This window comes from Drosophila hydei, unplaced genomic scaffold (assembly GCF_003285905.1).
Source record: "Drosophila hydei strain 15085-1641.00,03,60 unplaced genomic scaffold, DhydRS2 tig00008139-arrow-pilon, whole genome shotgun sequence".
Lineage (NCBI taxonomy): Eukaryota > Metazoa > Arthropoda > Insecta > Diptera > Drosophilidae > Drosophila > Drosophila hydei.
The window spans coordinates 612450-638564 of NW_022045847.1; the positions used below are offsets into that span (position 1 = coordinate 612450).

At 41.6% G+C, this 26115-nt stretch overlaps 3 protein-coding genes across 11 annotated transcripts in view; 1 reads left to right on the forward strand and 2 right to left on the reverse strand.

Annotated features, from left to right (window-relative positions):
- LOC111598626 (centrosome-associated protein CEP250-like) overlaps window positions 1-26115 on the reverse strand; it is a 32501-nt gene that overhangs the window by 872 nt on the left and 5514 nt on the right. For 2 of the 7 annotated variants that reach the window (XM_023313963.2, XM_023313962.2), the window contains exons 5-12: window positions 23231-23344; window positions 22364-22624; window positions 14666-14878; window positions 14196-14297; window positions 13869-14141; window positions 11183-11347; window positions 9242-10948; window positions 7454-8902 (exon numbers count right to left, since the gene is read on the reverse strand). In XM_023313963.2, coding sequence (XP_023169731.2) covers window positions 7646-8902; window positions 9242-10948; window positions 11183-11347; window positions 13869-14141; window positions 14196-14297; window positions 14666-14878; window positions 22364-22624; window positions 23231-23344 — 4092 coding nt within the window. In that variant the 3' untranslated portion in view covers window positions 7454-7645. Of the gene's footprint in view, window positions 1-107; window positions 3329-3358; window positions 4736-5771; window positions 6537-7453; window positions 9060-9241; window positions 10949-11182; window positions 11348-13868; window positions 14142-14195; window positions 14298-14665; window positions 14879-22363; window positions 22625-23230; window positions 23345-26115 lie in introns of those variants that run through there. The other 5 variants (XM_023313965.2, XM_023313966.2, XM_023313964.2 and 2 more) reach the window with 5 other exon arrangements.
- LOC111598631 lies at window positions 6606-7473 on the reverse strand. The gene has a single exon (XM_023313973.2). The coding sequence runs from the start codon at window positions 7452-7454 to the stop codon at window positions 6855-6857; it is 600 nt and encodes a 199-aa protein (XP_023169741.2). The 5' UTR covers window positions 7455-7473; the 3' UTR covers window positions 6606-6854.
- LOC111598629 lies at window positions 20842-26102 on the forward strand. 3 transcript variants are annotated; one of them, XM_023313969.2, is made up of 3 exons: window positions 20842-21089; window positions 24242-25062; window positions 25258-26102. In XM_023313969.2, exons 2-3 carry the CDS (start codon window positions 24288-24290, stop codon window positions 26046-26048), a joined length of 1566 nt encoding a protein of 521 aa, XP_023169737.2. In that variant the 5' UTR covers window positions 20842-21089; window positions 24242-24287; the 3' UTR covers window positions 26049-26102. The 3 variants fall into 3 exon arrangements, 2 of the variants coding, with proteins under 2 accessions (XP_023169737.2, XP_023169738.2); XM_023313970.2 differs by lacking the exon at window positions 20842-21089 and adding an exon at window positions 23609-23893; XR_002751387.2 differs by lacking the exons at window positions 24242-25062; window positions 25258-26102 and adding an exon at window positions 22625-22672.

A 26115-nucleotide genomic window follows, 5' to 3' on the forward strand; every position in this document is an offset into this window, starting at 1 on the left:
AAAAATAAATGTTAAGAATAACTATATAGAGCTAGCGACATTTCACGTAATCGTCAAGTTGCGAAGCCGGTGTAGCAATCCGGTGTGCTCATGTCAAATGTACTCACCGTTTCAGCAACGGGATCACACGGAACTGCATCCAATATTTTAGAAACAGTCTGACACTGATTATCGCAGATGACCGCTCGACAATGACAGCACACGCAGGGGTCTCTTGGTCCATCGATGCACTCTGTGAGCTCCTCGTCCAGCCCTTGATCGTCTTCACACAATTCGCACATGCGCCGCATCATATATTCGCATAGCAGGCGCTCTCTTTCCGTAAGCGGACTCAATGCATCATCGAAATCAGTCTCGCCTAAGCAGGATGCTTTTTCCATGGCACCAGAATCTGCGGTAAGCTCTTTCGTTGATTCACATGGAAGACCTACACACTCTCCTTGGATCTTTAGTGGTGGTTCTTCCGGACAGTCACAGTCCACTTGTCTTATCAACAATGGTTCTTGAGGACAAACACACTCCCCTCGGTCTTCTCTTGATTGTTCTTCCTTACAGACACACTCTCCTCCATGGTTTTTTAGTGGTTGTTCTTTCGGACAGTCACACTCTACTTGTCCATCTAATAATGGTTCTTCATGACAGACACAGTCTCCTTGATCTTTCATTGATTGTTCTTCCTTACAGACACACTCTTCTTGGCCTTTTAATGATTGTTCTTCCTTGCAGATCAAATCTACTGGTTCTTTTACTAATTCTTCATCTGGACACACGCAATCTCCTTGTTCTTCTTCAGGACATACACACTCTCCGATGACTTCTTCAGGACACGCGCACTCTTGTTCTTCTTCAGGACATACACACTCACCTTGCTCTTCTTCAGGGCATACACGCTCTGCATATTCTTCAGGACACACATACTCTTCTTCAGGAAGGACACCCTCTTCAAATGGTTCTATTTTTAGTGATTCTTCATGAGGAATCAATTTTGATGACTCTTCTCCATAACTTATATAACTGCTCAGCTCTTCTTGGACTGGAAATAATGGACTATACTCTTCGAGAGCAATTTCCTGATCTGTTTGCTCTTCCGGTAACTTTGAAAGGACTTCTTCCTCTATCGGTATCGATATTGAAACGGATTTCCTATCACTTGTTGTTGTTGTTGTTGTTTTGCAACTACATGTTCCGAAATTGGAAATTTTGGTCTCCTCTGATTTGCAATCGCACTCTTTGTCACTTGATGGCTCAGGGGTTATGTAAGAAGTTCCGGTAACACAGGTACACACTGGAGACCTCGAGCTGGATTCAGTGTCCATTAAACAGGGCATGGGACATGGATCAAAAGTTGGATCATGTTGTAATACGACAATTTCCTTCAGTTCCTTAGGCATACATTTATTTTTATCGGGAAAACATTTTTCCACATATTTTTCCATTTGTTCCAGGCACTGCATACGCTCTACTTTATCCTTTGACCTGGGCGACTTACATGGGGGTATTCTGCCAGCAGTTACGGCCGCCATGCATTCTTCATAGCACCAAGACTTATCATCCTGAAGCTCGTCTTCCTCCTGTCGCAGCATCTGGGTTAATTCACGAAACAGTTGCTTTATAACAGCTTTGCGTTCCAGTCGACAATCGTTCACATCGTTCAATAAGTTTATTATATTTACTACATGATCATTTGATAGACCAGGACAGCATTTTTCAGATATACAGCTTCTGTAATTAGATATCTTTTCTGATGGGCACTCACAATACACATCTGGATATTGTTCACAGGGAGAAGTCCAGGTCTGTTCTTCTGATGCGCACTCACAGAACACATCTTGTCGCACCTGGCTTGGTTGTTGTGTACAGGGAGCAGTCCATCTAGTTTGAAATGATGCGCACTCAGAAGCGATTTTATTCTTCATCTGATTCAGTTGTTGTACACATGAAACACTTCGCGTCTGTTCTTCTGATACGCACTCACAAAATAAATCTTGTTGAATCAGATTCGGTTGTTTGCAAGGAGGCGCGGACCAGCCCTGATCTTGGGATATACATTCATAACAAATGTTGTAATCTTGTTGCATATCTAGTCCTTGGCGACAAGGAGGTTCCTGTTGCTGCTGTTGACTGCGTTCTTTCTGCTTCTGACTACATACGGTAAACCGTGAAGTCTGCAGCTTTCCACAGGATATTGACCTGAATGGTGTGCAAATCTTCTTTGTATCCTTGCCATGCTCCGAGGTGGTTATACAAGATTTTGAATCCTTAGCTTCGGCTAGATTGTTATGGGAACAGATTTTTGATCTGGCACTTAAGATCTTCGACATAGATGGACCCAAACACTTTAAGCAAACTGATGTTGATTGGGCTTTTGATCCGGCTATCCCATCCCCACTTTGTTGTGTTTTGTGGCCACAAGACGGAATGGTTTTAAAGTCCGACGCAGCTTGGCTCTTCCTAGCACAAAAGCATAGGGAAATTTCTGATGAAGAATAACAATCACTAAACTGTTCATTGCGATTCTGAAACACAACATCTGCACTCTGCGATACACTGCAGCTGGGAACGACTTTCGTATCCTCAATTCTTTTAAAGGGTGGGCCTTCTCGGCCTGGACATAGCTGCATCTTATCAATGGAGGAGCACAAGCACGTTACGTTGGCCATGAAAGACTGCGAACGGGACGAGGTCTTGTCCGTGTAGCCCATCGAAGATTTATGATAAGAGGGTGCTACATTTTCGTAAATTCTTGCATTGTCTTCTTTGTCTTGGCAAAGCTTACTACCCTTAATAGATGTCGTTATGTAACTGGTGTCTGCATTATAATACCGGTCACTTTGCATGCTCCTATTAATCATTTCAGACGGTAGCACATTTGAATACGTCGGATCTATCTCCAAATAGTCCTCATTTTTTATATATTGACTGTGAGCTTTAGGTGGTGGACACGGCTTTTTATCACCACGTTTCTCACCTTTTGTAGACATTTTATCAACTATGCTATCTGCGATACATTCCGATGGGGGCGGGCTTTGCCAATTTGCTACTGCGCTTGGTACATTGCAATTAGCAACCAGATCAAAGCTTTTACCGTAAGTAATTATAGTATTGACGGAGCCTGTTGGTATACCCATAGGGTTTGACTCGCAAGGGCAGCTTTGATCATCAGTAAGATCACAGAAGCCCGTTACTTGGTTACTGGTGCCCGATTTAAAACTGTTATAGCCACTGATTGCCTTCTCGCGGTTATCACCTGTTCGAGAACTTCTTTGTTGCGAGCTTCGTGGTACACCCAAAAGGTTTGACTCGCCAGGGCAGTTTTGATCATCGTTTAGATCAAAGAAACCGTTTAATTGATTATCAACCAGATTACTAGTGCCCGATTTAAAGCTGTTATAGCCAGTGATTTCCTTCTCGCGTTTACCAGCTGCCTGATAAAAGCTTTGTTGCGCGCTTTGAAAAGTTGACGCATTATCAAGTTGATTAAAGTCGCATGGCGTTTTGCTTTGCTCAGTTTTCATGTCATTGATGTCCATTCTTTTGGATGGACGAGTAGTGGCAAGGTCATCGGGTTTTGGCATTTTATTTAAGTTACAGTCCGAGCTCACGGAGTGGTACCGAATAGGAGCGTTTTGTGAATCAGGAGCATAAGACAGTTGTTCACCAACTCGTCCAATTGAACTTAGTTTATCCATGTCCAACTTTTCGACTTTGCTTGATCTCTGCGATGCAACTGTTGGAGATTTCGAGGGCTCAATACTCACTCTTTCAGGTGCGGGTTGAGCCACACTTGTTGCGAGGCAAAAATTGTCTGCCCCGATATGTGCATCGCCAGTATTAGTAGGTAAAATTGAACGGTTTGGGTCTAGGCAGTTGCAGCTTTGAGGGTCTTTGAAATCGACAGAGTTGAATTCGTCAGCAGAAAATGTAGCGCCAGGCTTAGGGATATCAGTCGGGTTACCTTCAGCCTTCGTATTGACATCCATGGCGTGGCAACTCGTTACTGGACAGTCGGATTCGACTTTTGATAGCAATAGCGATTGCAGATCCGCAGAGGGAGGAGGTGGACATAAGCATGGTAAGTGGCATACAGATTTTGAAATAGCGCTACAGTATCGTAGAGCATTATCTTTAGTTGCATTCTTACAGGAGGGGGGCTCTATGGCGGATACAAAACTTGGTTGTGATTTGGACAGACCACATTTATCTGTTTGCTGGTATTGTGGGCGAGACTCAGGCAGGAGTATTTGCCTCCAATTAGAGGATTTATCGCGAGTGGAACTTGCGCTGTCACGTTGATTTGGTTCGTCCTTACACTCACATTCATCATTCTCATCTATAATTCTGCATATGTATTGTTGTGTGGGGTAAATAATTTGATCCATGGCATTGAAATCATTCTGCAAATTCTTATTCAAGTCATTCGTCTGCGATGGCCGGTCCTGAAGAAAATTGCTACAGTGTGAATGCATATAGTGGTTATAAAGATAAGATGCATTTGTCTGAGATGGTTTGTTCGCCACAGCGGCACAAGGATTCAATTTCGGCAGTCGAGAATTTAAGGTTGGTGCATCCTCTGCATTTTCTAGCGGACTGGGCATATCGTAACAGGTGCATTGCCATTGGTTAGTAGCCCTTTGAGATTTAGTTTTCATATAGGATTGGTCGGTTTGAATTTGTTGGTTGTGGCAACTTCCGGGATCGCGGTGCTCATCCTGCATATACATCAGAGCTGGGCAGTCTGCAAGATTCATAATAGAGAAAAGAGTCTATTAGATGGCTGTTGGACATGATTTGCACATTTTATTTTGATGGGAAAGAACATTAAATTTAAAAATTAGGAAGCCATGGAACAAGGAACTGATTTATTAAGCGACAAAGCAGGGTAGGGTTGAGGGGGTATGTGTTTTAAAGACGGGATTGCGGCGGTATCTTAAGCTCCTGGATCTCTGTGAGCTGAACCTCGCGACCGCGTGTTATATTTGGAGAAGACCACATTTCACAATTGTACAATTCAAGAAACTTGGCCTCAGCCTTCTCCCGGCAAGGACAAAAATCAAAATAAGACGTCTGACTGCAGGTCTCGCGCTCATCAAAGTTCGTGAAGATGGTTCCACGCTGTACGCAGCGGCAGACCTTCACATTAACGCGTTCACGATTTTCATCTAAGGAACGTCGTTTCCATGGACACTGGCAGCATCCACAATTCCCTGGGCAAAACACATTGCCATCTTCGTCCATAAGGGGGCTGGGTTCAAAGCGGCAAGGTGAACAATTCGAGAACTCCTTATGCTGTGGTAACGCCAGAAAATATTTTTTAACTTCGCCCTCGGTTTTCGAAGGTTCTGGCGACTCCTCGAGCAGCGGTGTTACAGACCCTCGGTAAATCGATTCATCTGCTTTCTTCAATGGCTGCTCTGGTTCTGGAATTGGCTCGGGGGGAAGAACCGGCGGTGGCACGTATGACAGCGGTTCGACTGGCGGTGGTACGTCTGGCGGTGGTACTTCTGGCGGTGGTACGTCTGGCGGCGGTACGTCGACCGGCGGCGGTACTACTATAGGCACTGGTATGATCTGTCGAACTGGCTCTACTTTGGAACTTGGCACTGGCTCTGGAGGGGGTGCAGGTATTGGGACGGGTACTGGCACGAGGGGTGTTTGGTATGCAGGGCAACTGTAGTCTTTCGCAAAAGAACAGGAGCCCTTAATCAAAATGTTATCTTCAACATCTGATGCCTCTCTAAGGTTGACAAATGGTTGTTGGCAGGGATCCCTACCTTTGGACGTATACTTCGAACACACTGATGTTCCTGATTTGGCAACTGGCCGTGATGGACCAGTTGTAATCATTTGGCCCGAACACGGATCGAATTTTAATGGCATTTGCACTGTAACTGGCCTGCCCTGGAGACATTTTGGGGTGCTTTCCTTGGGATCGGTTAATAAACGTGCCGTTATCTCCAGAGTTGCATTGCAGTGACATTTACTATCGCCGCGATTCCTCTCAAAATGTCTAAGCAGCATTTGGGTCGCATTCTCAGCACGTATGAGGACAGCGCGTACAACTTCCGGATCATCATATTTGCTAGTGTTGGATGCCTGGCCACTGCATGTGGATTTACAGCTTATATTTATCGGATTAGTAAAGATGGGCTTGGCATTGGTTTGGTTGGACGGTTGCGATGTAAGGTTATCAAAGTTTTTGCCTTTGTGACCCTCTCGAGGAATATCCGTGTCGCTTGTGCTCAAACAATCAAAAAATATATCCTCGTCGCTGCGATGCGCCTGAAAATTGGGTCCACGATAAAGGACTTGGGTGGAGGGATTGATATTCTGCTGCCGCAGACTACGCAAATGGATGCAGGTATCTGGCCTTTTACATCGTCGAGCAGGACCTGATGCTTTCTTATCAGCAGTTGTTTTATTTCTGTCCTTGTCCATGGCTAAATGGACCAAAGCATCAAATGTATTCCAACTAATTTATGAATTTACATAAAATTTGTTATACGATGTTGCTCCTTGAAATAATTAAAATTAACTGACCACAAATTAAATTGTCAGGCTCAGCAACAAAAACGCTGCCTACTACTCAATTTTATTTGTTCTCTTCTATTTTCTTTATTGTATTCAAAGTACAATAAAAATCATTTCAAATATGAACGAAGTACCATTGGATAAGTAATTCAAAACGTTCACATAACTTATTTGCAGACAATTACATATCTCCGTTAACCAGAAGCTTCGGCTTTCGTAGCTTCTGTGAACATCTCGACACGCACTTGTACCTCAGAGACAGCTGAAGCTCGCAAGCGAGAGGATGTGCACATAGTTGTAATCTGCTGCTCCTTTGATCGGATTTCCTATACTTCCCAGCGAACTTTCCGCGCCGCTTTCCGGGCGCTGCCGCTACGGTAACACGGCCGCCGTATACTATTTTGAGCTAGACCATAAGATCGCCTATCACCAGCGCCCATAGCAATGCATTCGGCGGCAGTAGCCAATGTGGCGGGTGCCGGCTGAAATATGTTGACCTTGACCTGACCGCTTTGCGGATTCAACTCAATGGGGAGATTTAATGTGACCGGACTGCCGCGTAGTATGCACTGGCTTTGGGGTGGACAGCCACATGTTGATTCCGCGTGAACTCGTGCGGTTATCGCTAACGTCGCCGGATAAAAGAACTTGCATGAAGCTTGCGGCTCCTCTGCCTCAATGCATTCGCAGCTAACGCCTAGACCTCGCAATAATATTTGTGCATTATGAGCAGCACTTCTTAGTATATTCCGCATATCCATAGGTTTCTTGCATTTCTGAGGCTCGTCCTGCAAAACATCGCCATGACAAGTTTTCAATACGCCCTCGTGGACTTTATTAACAGTCTCGGGTTCATATTCACCCTCGCTGCGACAATCGTAGAAGATGTCATCCATGGTTTTTAAATCTTTACCTTTTTTTTGCATTATTTTTTTTTATTGTCTTATTTATACATACACACAGAATTTCGATAATACTATGATAATATATGGGGTTTTGAAGTGTAATCCAAGGTTTTGTACAAAAAACTAACTGAACGATTAAGATCAAAAAGAAAAAACGCGCACCGCCAGCTAAACTTAGGTAAAGCTGGGGATAGGTCCGATGAATTTAATAATCACATCTCCTCGCCAAATTTCAAGGTATTGTGCCGTTCCACCGGATAGTAGATAGTGCAATAGAACTCCGACTCCACTTTGTGATAGTGAAAATCGATCAAACGCTCATTGATGCGCTGCTCTAGCTGCTGCAGCAATTGCGAATTACCAGGCTTCAGAGCAAATTTCAGGGCACGCACGCAGCCCAACACTGCCACAAATACATCGTAACTCTCAGAGAGATTGGGTGATTGAGTCTGTTCAGTGCACAGATTCTGCAAAAGCTCAATGTGCTCTCGGAACTCTTCGCTGCCCTCCCACAGCTGCAACACACGTGCCCTGAACAGATCGCTCTCATTCTCACACTTAATGCTTTCCTGCAGCAGCCGCAGGAATGCACGCGTTCTACCCGGCAGCAGCAGGAGACGCGCTTCCACGCCAGCATTGTCAGCCTGTACGCCACAGTCCTGGGTGCTACTGCCATCCGTCTGCAACTGTTCGTCGCACATTTGAGGCGTCGCCTGTACTAGTTCACTGTGCCAGCAGATGGGTTCTGTTTGGGCATAACCATCGAATAGTGCCCGATCCCACTCTGGATCGACTATCTTCACGTACTGTGCTCGCGTCAGGTTCCCTGAGTCGCTCGAGTGTGCCGTATGCACAGAGGTGACCGAATGGAAACTGGACAGGGAACAGGTCTTGGGGAGTTTGCCATTAATTGGACGACAGGAGGCGCCAGTGCGTCGCACGCGACTGCGGAAAAGGTAACAACTTATGAAGCGTTTGCACTGCTTTCGCTTGTGAAGCAGATTCTTTCGCTGCGGTTCCTTGACTAATTTCCGCTTCTTCGTGGGCACTTCACTGATTTCTTTGATTTGCTTCAGCGGCTTGGCAATGTGGGATATTCTACGACGGTCCTTAACAGTCAAGCCGCCTCCACTCGTGCGTTGCGCGCTGCTTCTACTGCCCTCACTGCCCCTACTGGGCCTACTGCCTTTACTGCTCTTACTGCCCTTACTGCTCCGCGGTGCCTCCTCTTCCAGAGCGTCTGTGATATCTTCTGTCTTAGCACTGTCTAATTTCACGACTTTTTCTTTAGTTTCAATACCCTTAACTTCAAAGCTTCGACATACGATGGGCGGACGTTCTTCACTGGGCTCACATTCACAATCACTCACCGATGGCTTCTGAGCATGAAGTATGGTATCCGCCAGCTGCTTCACACTGCAAGCTATGGTCTGGAAGTCCTTGTGCGTGGGTAGCTCACGCTCCCGCCTCTGCAGGGAAATGAGAGGAAAGGAGCAAATCAGATACCAAATCAATATCAATTTTCATTTCGCCTGATCGACGTTCAGTTAACCCTCAAACTTTAGAAAATTTTACTGGCTATAAATTTTTGAATACATCATATACCAAATATATATATTTTTGCATTCGAATAAAGCCTCGCGTACTTAAATTCTAAAAAACAATCAAAAAAAAATATTTTACTTTTGATTTAAATGAATCACATAATAGAAAATAAAGCCATCAATCGGAATCGGAATGTTTTCAAAGCACCCTTTTTAGTTTATATGATCGAAAAGTGCACAGTATTAAAAGAGAAAGAAACCCACCTCCAAATCCCTTAGAGCACAGCCAAGACCTTGGCTTGCCGTCTCCAGATTATCGATTTCCTCTCGCTTGATACGCTTCTCGGGACTGTCGTAGAGTTCTTGGGCTAGGCTAAAGCCTTCGGGGCAAACCCCAAGCTTCTTTTCCAACCGCTGGACCAGCTCATCCTTGGTACGCAGCTCGTCCTCCAGACAGCAGGCGTGCTCCCCGCATGCCTTCAGCTGCTTTTCCATTTCGGCAATTTTGGTTTCAAGCGTATTCACCTCTTCCTTGAGCTCACCATTGGTCACCTCGGTGTTCATGAAATCCTTCTTTAAGTCGTAGATCTGCTGACGCAGGCAATCTGTTTCCGCTTTCAGCTGCTCCTCCATGCTCTGCTGCAACTTCTTGGTAAAGTTTAGATCTTCGGTCAGCGTTTGATTACGTCGTCTCTCGCTCTCCAGTTCAGTGGCCAGCGGCTGCTGCTTCTGCTCATCTGCGGCACGACTCTCAACTTCCTTAGCCAACGCAACTTTCTGTTCCATTAAATCACGATGCTCCTTGGTTAGGCGAACCAAGCACAGCTTCAGTCTGTGCTCCGATTCCTCCAGCTGTTGTATTTTCTCAGCAGCAGCACGCGAATCATCGCGCAAACAATCTTGCAGTTGGTTGATCTTTTGCTTCAAGCACAACTCTTTGGTACGGTAAGCCTGCTCTTTCGCTTTGTATTCGCGCTCTAGTTCGACCCAGTGCGAATCGGCGGTCTCCATGGCATCATAGTGTTGCGTATTAAGTTCCTTGAGGGAACTACGCAAAGTCTTGATCTCTTCCTTAAGATAGCTAATCTCACGTGCAGCATTTTCATCAAACGGGACATTCGGCCCTTTATTGCTGTCCTTACAGCTCTGTTTAATGATCTGCTTAGCTTCGTCGGAGCAGCAGGGCCGGCAGTTCGATTTGCAGGCGCCCGTCGCCCCAGCATGTGCCCGTCGTGGCAAAGACTCCTCATTGCCCATGTTACTGCTGGTGCTGCGGTTGCCACCAGCGCTGATCCTAGCCAGCTGCAGCAGTCGGCAAATGAGCAGCAAAGGCAGGGAACGGTATAAACTCTCCAGCTGCTGCTTGACACGCTGTCGCTCCGCCTGCAAATGCTCTAGCTGCCTTTCAGCTGCACAGAGATCGTCCCGCAATATTAGGCACTCGGCACGGCAGTCCCGGTATTTGGCGGCCAGTGCGTCCTTGCCAAATTCGAGCTCCACGTTACGTTGTCGCAGTATTTCCAGCTCCTCCTCGTTGCGTTGTAAATGGAAGCGTGTGTCGTTCTCAGCTTCCTCGAATTCACACTTGGCCTCGTCCAGTAGAGCGTTCTGTTCGACAAGCAGTTCGACACGTTCACTCAGCTCCTTCACCTGCTTATTCAGCTGCAACTCACGCTGCAGACGCTCGGCCAAATGCTTGGCTTGAGTCTCGCCGCTGCTTTCGTAAACGAGCAGCTTGCTCTCCAGCTGTATGAGACGCTCTTGATAGTATTGCAGGTGAGGATGTTCCGCTATTGATGTTGTTGTCGAGAGATCGCATTCGACAAAGACGCCGCTCTCGGTGAGGCTGCTATTTTGCAGTCTCTGCAATTGCTTACTGGGTGTTGTTGGTGCAGTGGGCGTGGCACTATTGCTATACGGCTGAACGGTGGCTACAATGCGACTGTGCCTGGACCGAGGTTCCGCTTTCGTCTGAAAAAAACAAGCCAGACGCAGCACTTGAATTTATGTTTATGTTATATATGTACATATATATAAGAACTGATTTATTAAAGGCTAAAAAACTGTTTTGCCTCTGCTACAGGTAAAATGTAATCTGGTCGCTTACAAAATTTTTTTTCTAACTACTGATCGACTTCTGACAACTTGTGAACAAATACACTTTATATTATATTTACATATATAGTTTGTTTATAATATACACACCGTTGCCTGCCAAGTGTCCGGCTCCACGATCGCCTCCAGATCGAGCTGCTGCACGCACAGCAGCAACTGTTGCAAGCAACGTTTGTCCTTCTCCTCCAATTGATGTGAAGTCTTGCGCAACAGATTTTCCAAGCGCAGACAATGATCCGCACATGTTCCATCCATCTGATGTGGAATAATAGAATAAAATCATGTCTTTAATTACAACTTGAAACTTAAGCGATTTCTAATTGAAGAGCAAAAGACCACAGTCCTAACACAATTATCATAATAATATCAATAATGATACTGATTAATTCTCAAATAATGGTCAGGATAATGCTAATAATATTATTCACATTTTATTATATTATAATGGGAACATCAACAATAATCATAGTCTATGAATTACTGTTGCTCCTCCTGAGCTGCTCTGATCTGAGTATAGGTGAAAGATTGCCAATCCAATTGGGTTACAATATATTTTGATTTTCTGTTGAGGTGAGTCATGCGGACAAAATACTTCAACAGGAGCGCCGCTCATGAGCTTGGGCATGAGTGAACACCTGGATATCTTGTTTATATACACACAATTGAATTGTTTATGCAGCTGCAGATTGCCTATCGAACACACAAACAAATGCTCTGCTTATATAATCACTTAAGAGCTTTTCAAGCAACAAGAATATAAGTGCAAATAGTTTAACTATTGAAATTTGAAACAGTTGCAAAATGTCTTAAAAATGTATATATTTTTAATACATTTTACAAAAGTAAACGGTTTTAAATTGTTTTTTATTTTTTTATACACTTTTTAAACTTTCTTATTTAGTTTATTTAATTTATTTTGTTTTTATTTAATTTTTATTTATTTATTTTTGGGTTTTATCAATTTTGCTTTTTATTTTATAATATAATATATTTAAAAATGTTGCTTATTAATTTTAAGCAATTTGTTAGGCACTTCTCTTGCAAACTTTGAATACAGGTGAAACTTACACGAGCTCGCAGCAAACTCTGTAAAACTGTTTTAATTGTAATGTGAGCAACTGCCTTGATTAGCATTCGCTTGATGCACCACTGATTAACAAAGCTTCATAAGTTATTTTCACTTTGCAGACAAGCCTATTCACTGAACTAAGTATACAAACAGTATGTATACTTATATTTATATATGTACCTATATATAAGGAGTAATTAGTTTTGCTTATTGCAATTAAGCAAACGAATTAGATTTTCAAGCTGAACGACTTCGCAGCTTTGGCGTTCGGCTCTAAAAATTTAAAGAAACGAAAAAAGGTGTGTAACAAAGTCATGACTAATATATGGACTCTATATTAATATATACATGCATATATATTCACAAATACTGTTTGACACATGCCTGACGAGTAGACCCTTATATAAACAAAAAAAGGCAACAGCAATTTGAACTTGTCCAAAAATGAAAAATTGAACAGCGCAAAGCCTTTTTGGCAATAGATGTGGGCTTTAAGTTATTTATCAACTTATAAAGAAATCAAAAATATAAATATTTGTATTTAGTGCCCAGTTGAGCTATGTGCATATAAGGCAATCAATCTTAACATTTGGTCAACACTCGGCAATTGCTGCACTAGTTTTTGTTGTTTGTTTATATAAATGTCCAATCATAATAATTATGTGAATGCTCATTGTTATTATTATTATTAAAGTTGCTTGAAGTATGTTTGCTCCAGTAAAAATGGATCCAGTTTTTAATCGCAATTACCGTTGTCCGTTAATCAAAATAATTTCCGCACTCTTTAAGACGCCAAACAAAACTAAACCATTGTTAAGGCACGAAGCTAGCAGCTGAAGCAGCTCAGCCAGCTGTAGCTGACACACACACACACATACACACTCTCAGTGTACACTCAATTCATTCATAAAACTCGAACAGTCTTGTGAGTCTCTGTTTTGAGTGCTTTTTGTGTAAACTGGCTTCTGAGTGTTTTTTAATACATGCATTAAATTTGTTCGGTTATTTGAGTTAGTTTTTTGAGCACTTTTTTGCAGTGCAGTTCTGAGTGTTTTTCAATGCCATAAACTCGTTGGGTTATTTGAGTTAGTTTTTGAGCGCTTTTTTGCAGACAATATCATTTTTTTGTTTGTTTGGCTTCTGAGTGTTTTTCAATGCTTGCACTAAGCTCGTTCGGTTATTTGACTTATTTTTTTGATCACTTTTTGCAGACAGTATTACATTTGTTTGTTTGGCTTCTGAGTGTTTTTCAATGCATGCATTAAACGCGTTCGTTTGAGTTAGTTTTTTGAGCACTTTTTTGCAGACAATATTCTTATTTTGTCAAGATAGTTTTTATCCCATAATATTTATAAATATTATTATATATGTATAGGATAAAAACAGACGTATATATATATTTATATATAATGGAGACTTAGAAGTAATTAATTCATTAAAATTGCGTAGTCTATTGAGTTGAGGCATTATGATATTTTTGTTAACTCATGAGACCTATTTGTCTGTGTACTGTAAATTTGGTAGAATTTCCAGTTCAACTGCAACTATATGTCTTCAATATTTATCCAATAACAATCCAGATGGTTATATGCACTAATCAATTGATTTATCATTGAGCTTCCCAGTTAATTATATATATGTCTTATGATATTCTTGATAGTATGCCGAAAACCAATTTGTCTCTACTTGTACTTTGTTTCTGTTCACCTTATCATCCTCCAGCTCGAGTATGCGAAACTCGAGCAGCTCATTCTGTTCGCGCAGCTCGCTAGCTTCAGTGTTTAGCTGCACTTGCTCCTCCTCCAAGTCCTTGATTCGTTGCAGAAGCTCATTGATATGTGTGTGATTATTGCTTGCCGACAGGGCGGCCTTTTCAGCTGTTACCAATTCCTGTTTGATCAGCTGCAATTCGGTTTGCAGACGCTGGTTCTCCTTGTGATAGATTTCAACTTCCTTTTGTAACTTGTCCAAGTCCTGCAGCTGTAAGAGAATGACATTTAATATATGTGTATGCACAGCTGCCAATATACTCACTGCTTGCCACATGACGCCGCTGTCGGCGCCACTAGAAGGCGGCTGAGGACTGATCGATGGCGGCGCTGAAGACAACGCTGAGTCCGTGTCCGAGTTGTGATCCTGCAAAATTCAAAAGTCATCAAATTGGAATTTTTCAATATGCATATGCATAATGGTATCGATCAGAAACATATTTCAATGTAATATTAATACATTCATTTAATTTTTAACATTAAATTCTCAATCATTTTCCATTTCGTAATCAAGAAACCCAAGCTGCTTTAAGTCAGTTTCCAAAGAACTTGATTACAACTTGCATAATATAGTTTTCATACGTGGAAGACGAATGAAAACAAAACCAAATCAAAGACAAAGCTTTAAAATGTAACTACTTTAATTGGTATTTAATTGTTGTTCAACAGTTTTCCACTCATTTTTCGGTTCTGACTGTAGATTTGTAAATTTGTATTTAATTGACATTTTCTCACCTTTGTTCTGTATTCCATTGTTGCTGCCTTTGGTGGCAGCGCTTCCATCCATGTTGTTGCTGTTGTTCCCTTTCCAGTCATGATTTGTTGATGATTCATCTGTTGCTGTTGCATTTGTTGTTGGCTTGTTGCTTTTGTTGTACGCATCTCTGGCTTTGATTTATGCGCATTCTTCGTGTTATTGATTAGCTCAATATTCTTGAGTTGGGTTATCTAAAGCAAAGAAAGCGAATGCGAAGGAACATGAGATGCGGTCTTTCTACAAGTTTTAGTCAAGAAGAGAAATTAATTTAGAAGCGACTTGTCGGCCGAAACCGATTGCATAATACTCGTTCACAATCTCAAGAATATGTGAATTCATATAAAATGAACATTAAGACTTTGATCTCTTTTGATTTGTTACATCGTGTTTGTATAGACCTGTAGCCTGTAGAATCAGTCAAAAGCGATATTAACTTCTTATTAATTTCTAGCGACTACATATTCAAAATTGAAAGTCTCTCGCTTCAATAGCGACCACCAATATACCCTCTTTTCATTTCGCGAGCGCGTATAAAAAGCGTGCAACATGTTGCCGTCGTCGTATACAGTTATCACTTGATTTCGTGCCCCCGAAAAATGAAACGAAATTGCCAATTCATTGTTATAGAAGGTTTACTGCTTGGTACACTTAAACGCCAACGGCAGGTCATTGACCCTCACGAATGATGCCCAAAGCAAAAGATCTATAGAACACTCGGACAGACAAAAGCACATCTAGAACTTATTGTTATACCCAGCGTATTGTTCGTGGCTAACAACATAAAAATAGGCACAGATAGACAAAGTCTGTCGCTGCCCTTCAAAGGATTGGACGGAAAACTATTTAGTTTTGGAGCTCAACCAAATCTTACAAATAGTTTTTACCTCAATTACTTATATGTATCATCTTGATTCTTTCTCTGCGCTTAATGAACGTCTACAAATGATTATAAATTTAATTAAACTGAATTTACTTTATAGTTTAATATATATAAATAAATTTGTAATAAAACAAATTTATTACGATACTCTGTGTATATTATTAAATATTATTTTAATTTAAAATTAATAAAAATTTATTTGCTAAATGTTTTGCTTAACTTAACTTTAAAAACGACTTTGTTTTGTTTGCTAAACTATGTGATACGTCCCACTGTGCCATATATATTTTACAGTTGTACGTATATGAGTATGCGTGTATATGTGTATATGTGTGTGTGTGAGAGTGTGTCTGCTCATGTGTTTATTACAATTGCACGTGTATGCACATGTGTATTTCGTGATTCCTTTCAATCGGTGGCTACACGCATGTTTAGGCACTTTTATAGTCAAGCATTTGGTACACAATCACTGTATGTATATATATATACATTTATATATATATCTATATATATATATATATATATATATATACAATATATACTATGCACCATTCGCTGTTTATCTTTGGAGCATGTCACGAATTTCACGGTCACGAATCGTGTTGGCCAAAGCTAAGAGCCCGACTCCTAGAGCCCCAACATAAATATACCATAGCATTGGTCGGACAGGCTAATTGACCCCACAAAAGTAATAAAAGTTTGAAATCACTTTCGAATCAAACACGCCCATTTTCGTATCAATTTTCCAAAGTGGCGTGGTATATGTACATATGTATGTCTATCTCTCACTTTCATATCAAATTGATTTTTATATAACACCGATTATGGTCATGTTATACGCATATAGCCAGGCATTATGCTAATTTGCAGCGCTCAATTGGAAATGGGTATGCGCCACAGTGAAATCATTAATCAATTGTGAAATGAGGTGGGCTACACCCAAAAAGAAAAACTAGTTAAGGGTCCGACTGTGAGATACCCTGAACCCAGTTTCAACTCTTTTAGCTTGTCTATGTATACACAGAAATTTCTTCATTTTTATATGAAGGGCAAACTTACAATATTGAGTAGAAATCACTTAAAACCAACTTGTGTGAGCGTTGTTACTGGTCCTGTTGCTGGTCAATAATATATATACTTCATGGCTTCGGCCACTCCTCAAAAAGATAATACCTTGCTTACACATTTTCAATGGGTTCAGGGTATAAAAGTAGCGAAGTGCAGTGCAATGACCAATCGCCTCGCATATCGTATTGTTGTTTCACAAGTGACCGACCCATTGGGCCGTTGAAAGAGCCATGAATACCTAAACAGGCCCGAAGTTCCAGGCACCAAGTAAAGTCGCGCCTGAATGCCTGCACGTCTTGCTGACTCTTGCCTCGGTACTTGGCTCACAATTGAAATGATCGGCGATGGGGCTAACCGTTATGGTAATTTCTTGAATTGATTCCAAAAGAACATTTTGCGTAACGGCACAAGTTAACGAACGATCCCAATCGAATCAACGTGGCGAGCAAATTAAGCAATTGCCTCAGACATGGCACGGATTTTACAACTCTATCTCTAGCATGCTGCTTGAATCAGAATACTACTAAAAATTGCACCCATAATCCAAACACATTAAGGCTATTTGACAGAGAATATAACTGAATATTAAGATACTAATAAACACATCCATCGCTATTTCGGAATCTGTCAGTATTGGAATAGAAAAAGTTTATTCGAAATAAATTATTTTCCCTATTTATAAATCATTTTAAATATTATTTATAGTTTTATAAATTAATAACGCCAATCTGTACATACATACATTGTTCTATATATAAACTCAAATATTCTCTTAACTGCTAGAAATGAGCCAAGCTATGAGCTGTTGCACTCCGCATGCAACACATAGCTGAGACATCTAGAACTAACTCTGTTGATAGAGTGATCAACACACCCTCATCACAGCTGCTTACTTTCACGAGTTTCTTATTCGCTTACGCACGCATCCCGATCGAGCTAGCAGCTCTCTCTCTCTCTCTCTCTCTGTCTATTCACCTGTCACACCACATGACATGTCTGCTCTCTCCCTCTCTCTTACTATTTCACTCCATGAATCGCTCGCTCTCTGCACATTTCTGCACATTTCTTCCCTTCTGAGCGACGAGTGTTGCAAAAATAGTAAAAGCATTCGCCAAGCTCATGTAAAATATGTATTCCTCAATGATTATTTTTGGAAAGAGTATCAAAGCGCAGACGAGCTTCAAATCAGTTTTTTTCGGAGCAAGCACATTGGGTGTATGAGCGGCAATGCAAGGCAATGCACAAGTGTTTGCTGGTCTTGCGGTTTGTGCTGCTCGTGTTTGTTGTGAGAGAGTCTGTTGTATGTGTTTTGTTTGTCTCGACGTCAGTTTTGTTGTTTATTTGTTTGCTTGTTTGCACTAGCCACAAGGGGCCGTTGCGGCAGTGATTGTTGGTGTGAAAGATTTTCCTTTCTGCCACACAGCGGACAGGTTTCATTCGATCGAATGCAGTTTTTGGTAGCGTTCCGGGTTCGAACCCCCGTCCCGCTGAACGATTACGTGTCAAGAGCTGCAGCTACAGCGATGCTTTATATCCAAATACAAACATATATGCGGACGCTCATATGTCTGATAAGTTTTTATGTACGTATTTGCATTTGGCATTGTAATACAGGTTTGTCTGCATAAGAAAAAAACTTCGAAAAACATATATACATATATATAAGCATTGCTTTGATTTGATCTTGCGAAAGCGAAAGTTTTATATGCGCTAATGAATTATATTGTTTATCAGTTGCCACTCGATCGCTGTAACCGAAAACCAACCTTACAACAAGCTAATTGAACTAATGAATGGGTACAGGGTATATCTGTTGACATGATGCTCATTAATTTGTATTGATAGACCTTTCCCCTGCGGTTAATCCCAATGTTTTAATCGTCTTCTGTTTGCCGTTTCACTCCAAAAACAAACTCTCAAACATCTATAATTTCTCCCGCGCTCGCTTGACGAATGAGCGTCAAAATATTATTAATCACACGTCAAGTTTTCGGATTGTTAGCGTTTAATCCGAAAGAAAAATGTGATGAATGCAAAGTCAACAAATCCATCTAATATATAGATATTAATAATAGTGCTTCTTAATATATGAAATTAAAGGTAAACGAGGTCATGGAACACATATGATTACATACATGCAACGAGAGGTAACCTTAGGTCTAACAGGAGCAATCGTTCATGGTGAAACATCGCTTTGTACCGAAGACTCATATCAATGAATGAATAAAGATTATTTAGGGACTTTGTGATTAAAAACTTCAAAATTTCAGGTCTCCTTCAACAGCAAGAAAATGCTTTTTGCTCATAGAGACTGACAGACGTACGCTAGCTGAGCGAGCATTGCAATAAGCCAATATACTCTCTTTTAATTATAAATATTAAAGATAAAAAATTAAACAAGTGTTGCCAAAATAATTTTGCAAATAATGTTAATTGGCATTCAGAACGCATCCATATCTATGTGAATATGAATTTATAGAAATAGGCAAAGAATGTGACGAAAATGATCTAACAAATTGGGTAACCAAATGGCTCTATAGCCAAGTGAGGAAACGCAAATACAGATTTCTCATCTATTCAGTAGTAAGAGCTTGTGCACACACAGATAGCGAAGCCTCTTTTAAAATTCAGCATATCCCCAGCTATTGTATGCGTAATGAGCATGAATGGGTATGAATGAATGCATGAGTAATGCCGAACAATGGGGCGGTAGTCGGATAGTTAGGGTTTATTCTCCATAGACAAAGTTTAACACTTTCAAGAATAAATTTGAATGATATTTTATTTGATTTTATTTTACCTTCACGTCTCGACACTCGTAAAAGTAATCCATTGTTCGATTGATTTGGTTATTCATCTCAAGAAAATTACGTATTTGATGCGTTTTACAACATTGTTTTCACCACCGTTATTTGCACTACAATAAAAACACGTTAAATTATGGACGAAAACACTTTTGCCAAAAGTAGAAAAAAAAATTTTGTTCAGAAAAGAAAAAAGGCAATTCACAGCGATTTGCATATGGTTCACATTTCACACACCCCGTTTATTTTCTAATATATGTTGTAGTTACTTTGCATATTGGAAACTTGGATGCCAGCTTGTTTTTTGTATTTTTTAGCAACATCATCAGCATCATCATCATCATCATCGTCTTGATCGTTAGCATTACAGCTTCACTTTTCGGAGGGGGCTACGCTTTTACTGTCGTTCGACGATGATGCTGAAGATGGCTACAGCAATTTTTTGCAGTGTGTGTGTGTGTGTATCATATTTAAAATAGCGTTAACATTTAAAAAGATTTTCACTGACCCCAATTGGAGGTACACACACTCCCCACTCGCACACACACACATACTCAGACACACATTTTTATATTGATGCTGTTGCTAGTTGACATCTTTGCTGCAGTTGTTTTTGCTGTTGTGGCTGCACTTAGTCTATGCAAATTGATTGATCCAGCTAGCGGAAAGCCCGCCTAACAACTGCCCAAAGAACTGTTAAGCAGTTAATAAAATGTAAATCGCAAGCTTCGCCATGCTTCGATAACGCGAATCGAGCAAAAGAAGGCATCAATAACACAAACAGTAACAGGCGGGCGCGATTAATGAACTGTAAAATTGAATTCAATCAGTGGAACGAAACGAAACGGAACGCTGCATAGACAATTAATTTTTCCCAATGTTTTGTTTTCAGCTTTAGCTTAACTGTGCTGCAAATTTGGTGAAATTATGAGTGCTCCCTCCCCTACCCCCTATCCCCTGCCTCCTTTCACACTCCCCTTGCCTCGTCCCCCTTCGCCCACATGGCCCATAGTGCGTTAAACTTAACAGTTTGCAAAACAATGGGAAAAAGTGAAAGACAAACTGTAAATATGTACAATGTTTTGTTGAGCGATTCAAAGGTTCAAAGCAACAGCAACAGCAACAGCAACAGCACAGTTCCAGCGATTGTTGTGTGTATTGAATGATGTACAAAAGGTGTTTTATGTGTATGTGATAGATATGTAAGTGTATTTGATTTCGGCGCGCAAACACAACCACACACAATGCACTTGATTTACTCTTTCACATTTTGCGGCACTTTTGAAAAGGCCAAACAAATTTCACCTAATTATTAACAATGGCAAAGAAGCACACGCGTTGGGCCCACAGTTGACAGTAGAATAATTTTATTTTTGATTTCATTTACTTTGCATGGGCTGTCTTATTTTTAGATGACTCCAACTTCGTCTCCAAAACATAAATAAATACTCAGTACACTTGACACTTGGCTGCAGCGCGAAAGGCGACGGACGACAGCGACGCACTGGAAAACGGGCCATGCGCACCTGCGTTGCCTGCGTACCAAAACGAAACTGAACTGAACTGAAGCTGAAGCTGAAGCCGCTTGCTTGCGGCTTAGACTTGGGCGAGCAGCGGCGAAGCGTTAACACTCTCATCACTCGCTCTCAGGTAAGAGAAAGTGAGTGTGAGTGAGTGCGACTGCAGCTGTTGTTGTTGTTGTTGTTGGTTTCGTGGTTTATGCTTATTTTTCTTTCTCTCTCTCTCTCTCTCTCTCTGTATGTGTGTGCGTGAATGCAAAACCGGCTTTTGTATGGCGCTCTCTTTTGGTGCGCCTCCCGCGCTCTCTGCAGCTCACTCTCTTGTTCGATCGACTTGCAACACTTGCGCTGCAATGCAGTTGCCTGCAGCGTGTTTGTCGTGCGTTTTTTTTCCTTTCCATGCCCTGAACCTAATGGAAATGTGTGCACAGGGTATGATGGTTGAGCCCAAGTCAATGTTATAGACAGACAGAAACTTTATATGATACACATATGTTTATTCTGTATCAGCATCAATAGCCGCGTAGCGTGCAATAAGACTAATCCCTCTAGGTGTGTAAGTATGCCTGCAGCTGATGCTCGACATGGATCTCAGGGTATCTCCTCGCCGAGCACTCACTCAGCAGAGTACTCTTGATTTTTTTATCGGTCTCACGTTTCAGCCGCGTAGCAGGTTTTCATCGCGAGACGGCGATTGTTGTCTTCGGCCGTTCTCATAACTAACGCAAAATTATATCATAGATCATGCCAATCGCGCATAACCGAGAGCAGAAAAAATGAGACACATACAAATGCATATGCCTTTATGAAGCTATCTGCAGGTAGATCTTAACATTTAACCCGCGATGTTTCACTGAAAGTGTTTTTATTTCGTACCAAGTTCAAGTACCTGGACTTAGCCACAAGAGTTCAAATGGCACTCAGCTAAAGTAGCAATTACACTTGCAGTTTATACAATAAAAACGTTGTTAAAAGGGACTGATATATCCAGTTGTGGGGGCCAGTCTAGCTTTCAGTTCAATCCAATTTCTCAAGCCAATATAATTAAGCTTGCTTAAAGCCGTCACAGCTAATAAAAAGATCTGTTATAGGAGGAGATATAAATGTTAAGCTAGTTGTCAGGATATAATCTGGATATAGGCAGCATATAGAAGTAGCTCTTAGCCGTTTCTAAATATTACTGTTAATCTTGAAGCAGTGCTGACAAATATCCCTAACAACATCACGAACCGATTGAAACTTTGGAGAACCCAACACCTTCCCCAGTTGACAGAAGTATATATAATTTTACAAAAAACGATGTACATGAATATTTGTATATGTATGCATTCAAATGTGTGTGGCGAGTTACGCAGACAGTCAGGTTGACAACCCTGCAATGTGGAATATTTGTTACCAACTCACCTCAGTTGTAACTTGAGCCAGGTGTAGGGGATTTGGTGGTAGAGTATCTTTGATGTCTGTTTCGTTTTTAGCAGTTGTTGCTATTGTTATTGTGGTTGTTGTAGCTGTTGCTGTTTTCGTAGTTGGCTTCTTAAGCTTTTGGCTTGATTCGTTCGTTTTGGGTTTCGTTCTGGCTTCACAATGTTTCTTGCCATTTTGCAGTGTCTGCAAATCCTTCTGCAGTTGTCCTATATTACGTTCTTTGGTTTTGATTTCCTCTAGCTGCAATAACACACAGGGAGGCACAAGTTAAGTTAACATCGAGACCCAGTTCAATGAGGTATATATATACTAGATATGTATAAAGTATGGCTATAAAAAATATGTGATAAACAAGAAAGACTGCTCTAGTCGAAAGTGCCCGACTGGCAGATACCCTGAACTCTGAACTTTAAAAAATGCTCAGCCTATGTACCAAAACTTTGTTTCTTTACGGAAATGAGCGAGGATTCAATTGGCTTAAATGGTATGCAAGTAATGCTGGAGAGAACAAGTAAACTCTCATCGATAATATTTTTACTTTTACTCCCTGCTTTCATGGCTTTAGCGCTTGCAGCTTTCGGAATTGCATCAATTAAACAGATGAAAAGATTAGCAAATAGACAGACAAAGCTAAGTTGAGTCAGCATAGTGATTCAAGGCGGGGGCATTTATATTCATTATTCATTACTCTTTCTGCCAGCTGCATTCATCTTAAGCAAATAGCATATACCCCGCTCGGTCACTTTCAATGGGTGTAGGGTATAAAAAGTTGCCCATCCGCTTCGACGGCATCGACGAATTGCGTTTGGGTTCCAAATTTCTCGCCGTCGTCTGTGCGTAACTTACCAAACGTGTTATTTCAATTTTGGCTGACTTTTGTAACTGAGTCAATCGGTTTTCATATGCAGTTTTCAATTGGCGCATATCAGCTGCCTTTCGTCTATCAGCTTGCCCAATGATCTGCAAGAAATCGTCACGTATACGATGTATCTCTGTTATATCTTTGCGAATGTGGAGCCAGCTTATCAGGCATCGAAAGAACTAAAACAAAAAGCTCATTTGGCATGCTGTTAGTTGCACTTAGTCGCAATTTCCATTAGCAAAACGTGACATATAACAAACAATGTAATCCAAACAAGCAAAAAATAATATTTGTCCGCTGTCAGATAGGAGAAGCATTAATTAAAGTGCACCTGGCGGCTATAAAAGGCAGGATATGTGTCCCAAATATTCGCACTAGTTCACAATGGCAGCTACGCTCAACTTGTTGTGTTTGTTTGTGCTGCTCTTCTTCCTGAAGGGCATACTCCAGCTAAGCGCAGCTGCTAATCCTATGCTATTGCCCTGGGATGAAGAGGACTCGGATCTTATGGTGGAGGTGGGCAAAATTCTATGTCGCGCCCGAATCAAAGTGCTCTTCGTGTACTTTGAAAATCAATCGACACATGATCATTCCGGCGAAATATTGCGTGAGGTTACCAAATGCGACACATCCTATATATCAATTCGGTATGCTATAAAGCGTTATTCAGTGAACCCATAAAGCAAATGTCTTAACCTCTCAATCATTCAGTATTCGTTGCTAGTTTAAATTCAAGATTAAATCCGCTTCTCGTGTGGTTCAAAGTCAAAACAAATAATAGAAGACTTTGCTATTCTACAGTTTGCTTTGCCTCTAATTTTTGCGAGTCTCAATTTATTTATTCACAATCGCAAAATTATTATAATTTTTGTGCTTTGCTAATCATTGGAATATAACAACTTCAATGTATATTTTATATGAATTTAAAATTATTTTATATATTTGTATACCCTTTTCTTATACATCCTTTAGTTAAAGTTGTATTTTCTTAACAGAAATAAATTTCTTCCGCTCGAGGCAGTCAAAGATGATGGCATATTGATGTACATGGTTATGATAATCAAGGACATATCGCAGCCGCTAAAGTTATCTTTGATCAACAAGAAGTCGGCGGCCAAGCATCTGTCCCATGTTCTGCTGCTAGTGCGAAATGCAGAGAATCTTTCAGTGAACTGGATGCGTGCGAGCTTTCGTCAGTTCTGGAGCATTTGGTTGTTGAACATAGTTATAATCTTCCATCGGGATGGCCGCCTCCACATCTATCGCTATAACCCATTCACGGATAACTTTCTGCTGCCTGTGGACGTGGCGCCGCATGAGTTGCCAACCCTACAGCAGCTGTTCCCAAAGAATGTCCCGAATATGCATCGCAAGCCGTTGCGCATATGCCTCTACATGGACGAAGTGCGTGCGATTTATGGTCCAAACGGCAAGCTCATGGGCACAGATGGACTGCTCGCCAGCTACATAGCGCAGCGTATGAATGCGACCAGGATAATCACACGCCCGTTGTTCTACAACCAAAGCACGGATATATGCTACAAGGAGATAGCCAATGAGTTTGATGACTTGGCCATGAATATACGTTTCCTTGCACCGGACACGTTCAAGAAGCGCATCGAAGCGACCATCGCGCACAATCGCGATGATCTGTGCGTGATCGTTCCCAAAGCCAAGGCGGAACTATTGTTTTGGAACATATTTCGTTCATTTGGAGGCTGGGTTTGGCTTGCCATAGGCAGCTCCATGGTGCTGTCCTATTTTTTCTGCCGGCTGCTCCTCTCCTGCACCTCATCGCTGCCCGTACACGGACGACGTGAGTGTTCTATCTTCTCCTTTTTATCTTTTTTCTTTTCTCTTCTCGTCCATTGGCTTCACTGCCCTCTTTCCAGATCACAAATTCCTTTCAACTACTGCCTCGTCCACAATTCAATTTCCCTTTCAACGATTCCCTTTCCCTGCTGCTTAGACTGAACATTAATCCTCTCTTCTACATCCTACCAACTTCTAGTCAGACATCGGCTTGGTCAGGGAGCAGCTTTTGAGCTGTACTCCTGCACCTTGGCGCAGCCCATGGCGCACGTGCCCCGTAACAGTTCTGTCTGCGTGTTCCTCATCTTGTGGCTGTATTTTGGCATGCTGATTAGCACCGCATTTCGTGGCAATTTGACGAGCATCATCGTCTATCGGAAGCCACTGCCGGACATCAATGATCTGAGCGAGCTAGCTGCTTCGTCGTACAAGATACTCATGCGACGGCGTCATAAGAAGCACATACGCCAGTTCTTGAGCATTGGCCATGAGAATGAGGCGAGGATTAAGCAACATATGCGGGAGGTGCCCGACACGGAGCTCACCGACTATTTCAATCAGAACGATCAGTCGTATGCTTATTTGGAGAAACATCACATTGGCTCGTTTCAGGTGAATGCCAGGCAGCACATGCATCTGGGTCGGCCGTTATTTCACCTCATGGACAGCTGTCTGGTGCCCTTCCATGCCGTCTACACGGTGCCCTATGGCTCGCCCTATTTGGGCTTTATCAATCAGCTAATTCGTGGAGCCCATGAATTTGGCTTCGAGCGCTATTGGGATCGCATTATGAACACGGCGTTTATTAAGTCTGGTACTAAGGTGCAAAACAATCGACGGCACAACAACAGCGACGATCCGGTCGTACTCAAACTGGAACACTTTCACGCCGTATTCTTTCTATGGGCCATTGGCCTGGCTCTGGCGTTCTTGATATACTTATGGGAGTTGCTGCAACATAACTGGGCCAAAACAAAGCGCAATCGCTAGACAGCAGCATGCATGCAAGCTTTATACATATTTATAGACAACATATACATATATAGGCAGTAGATAT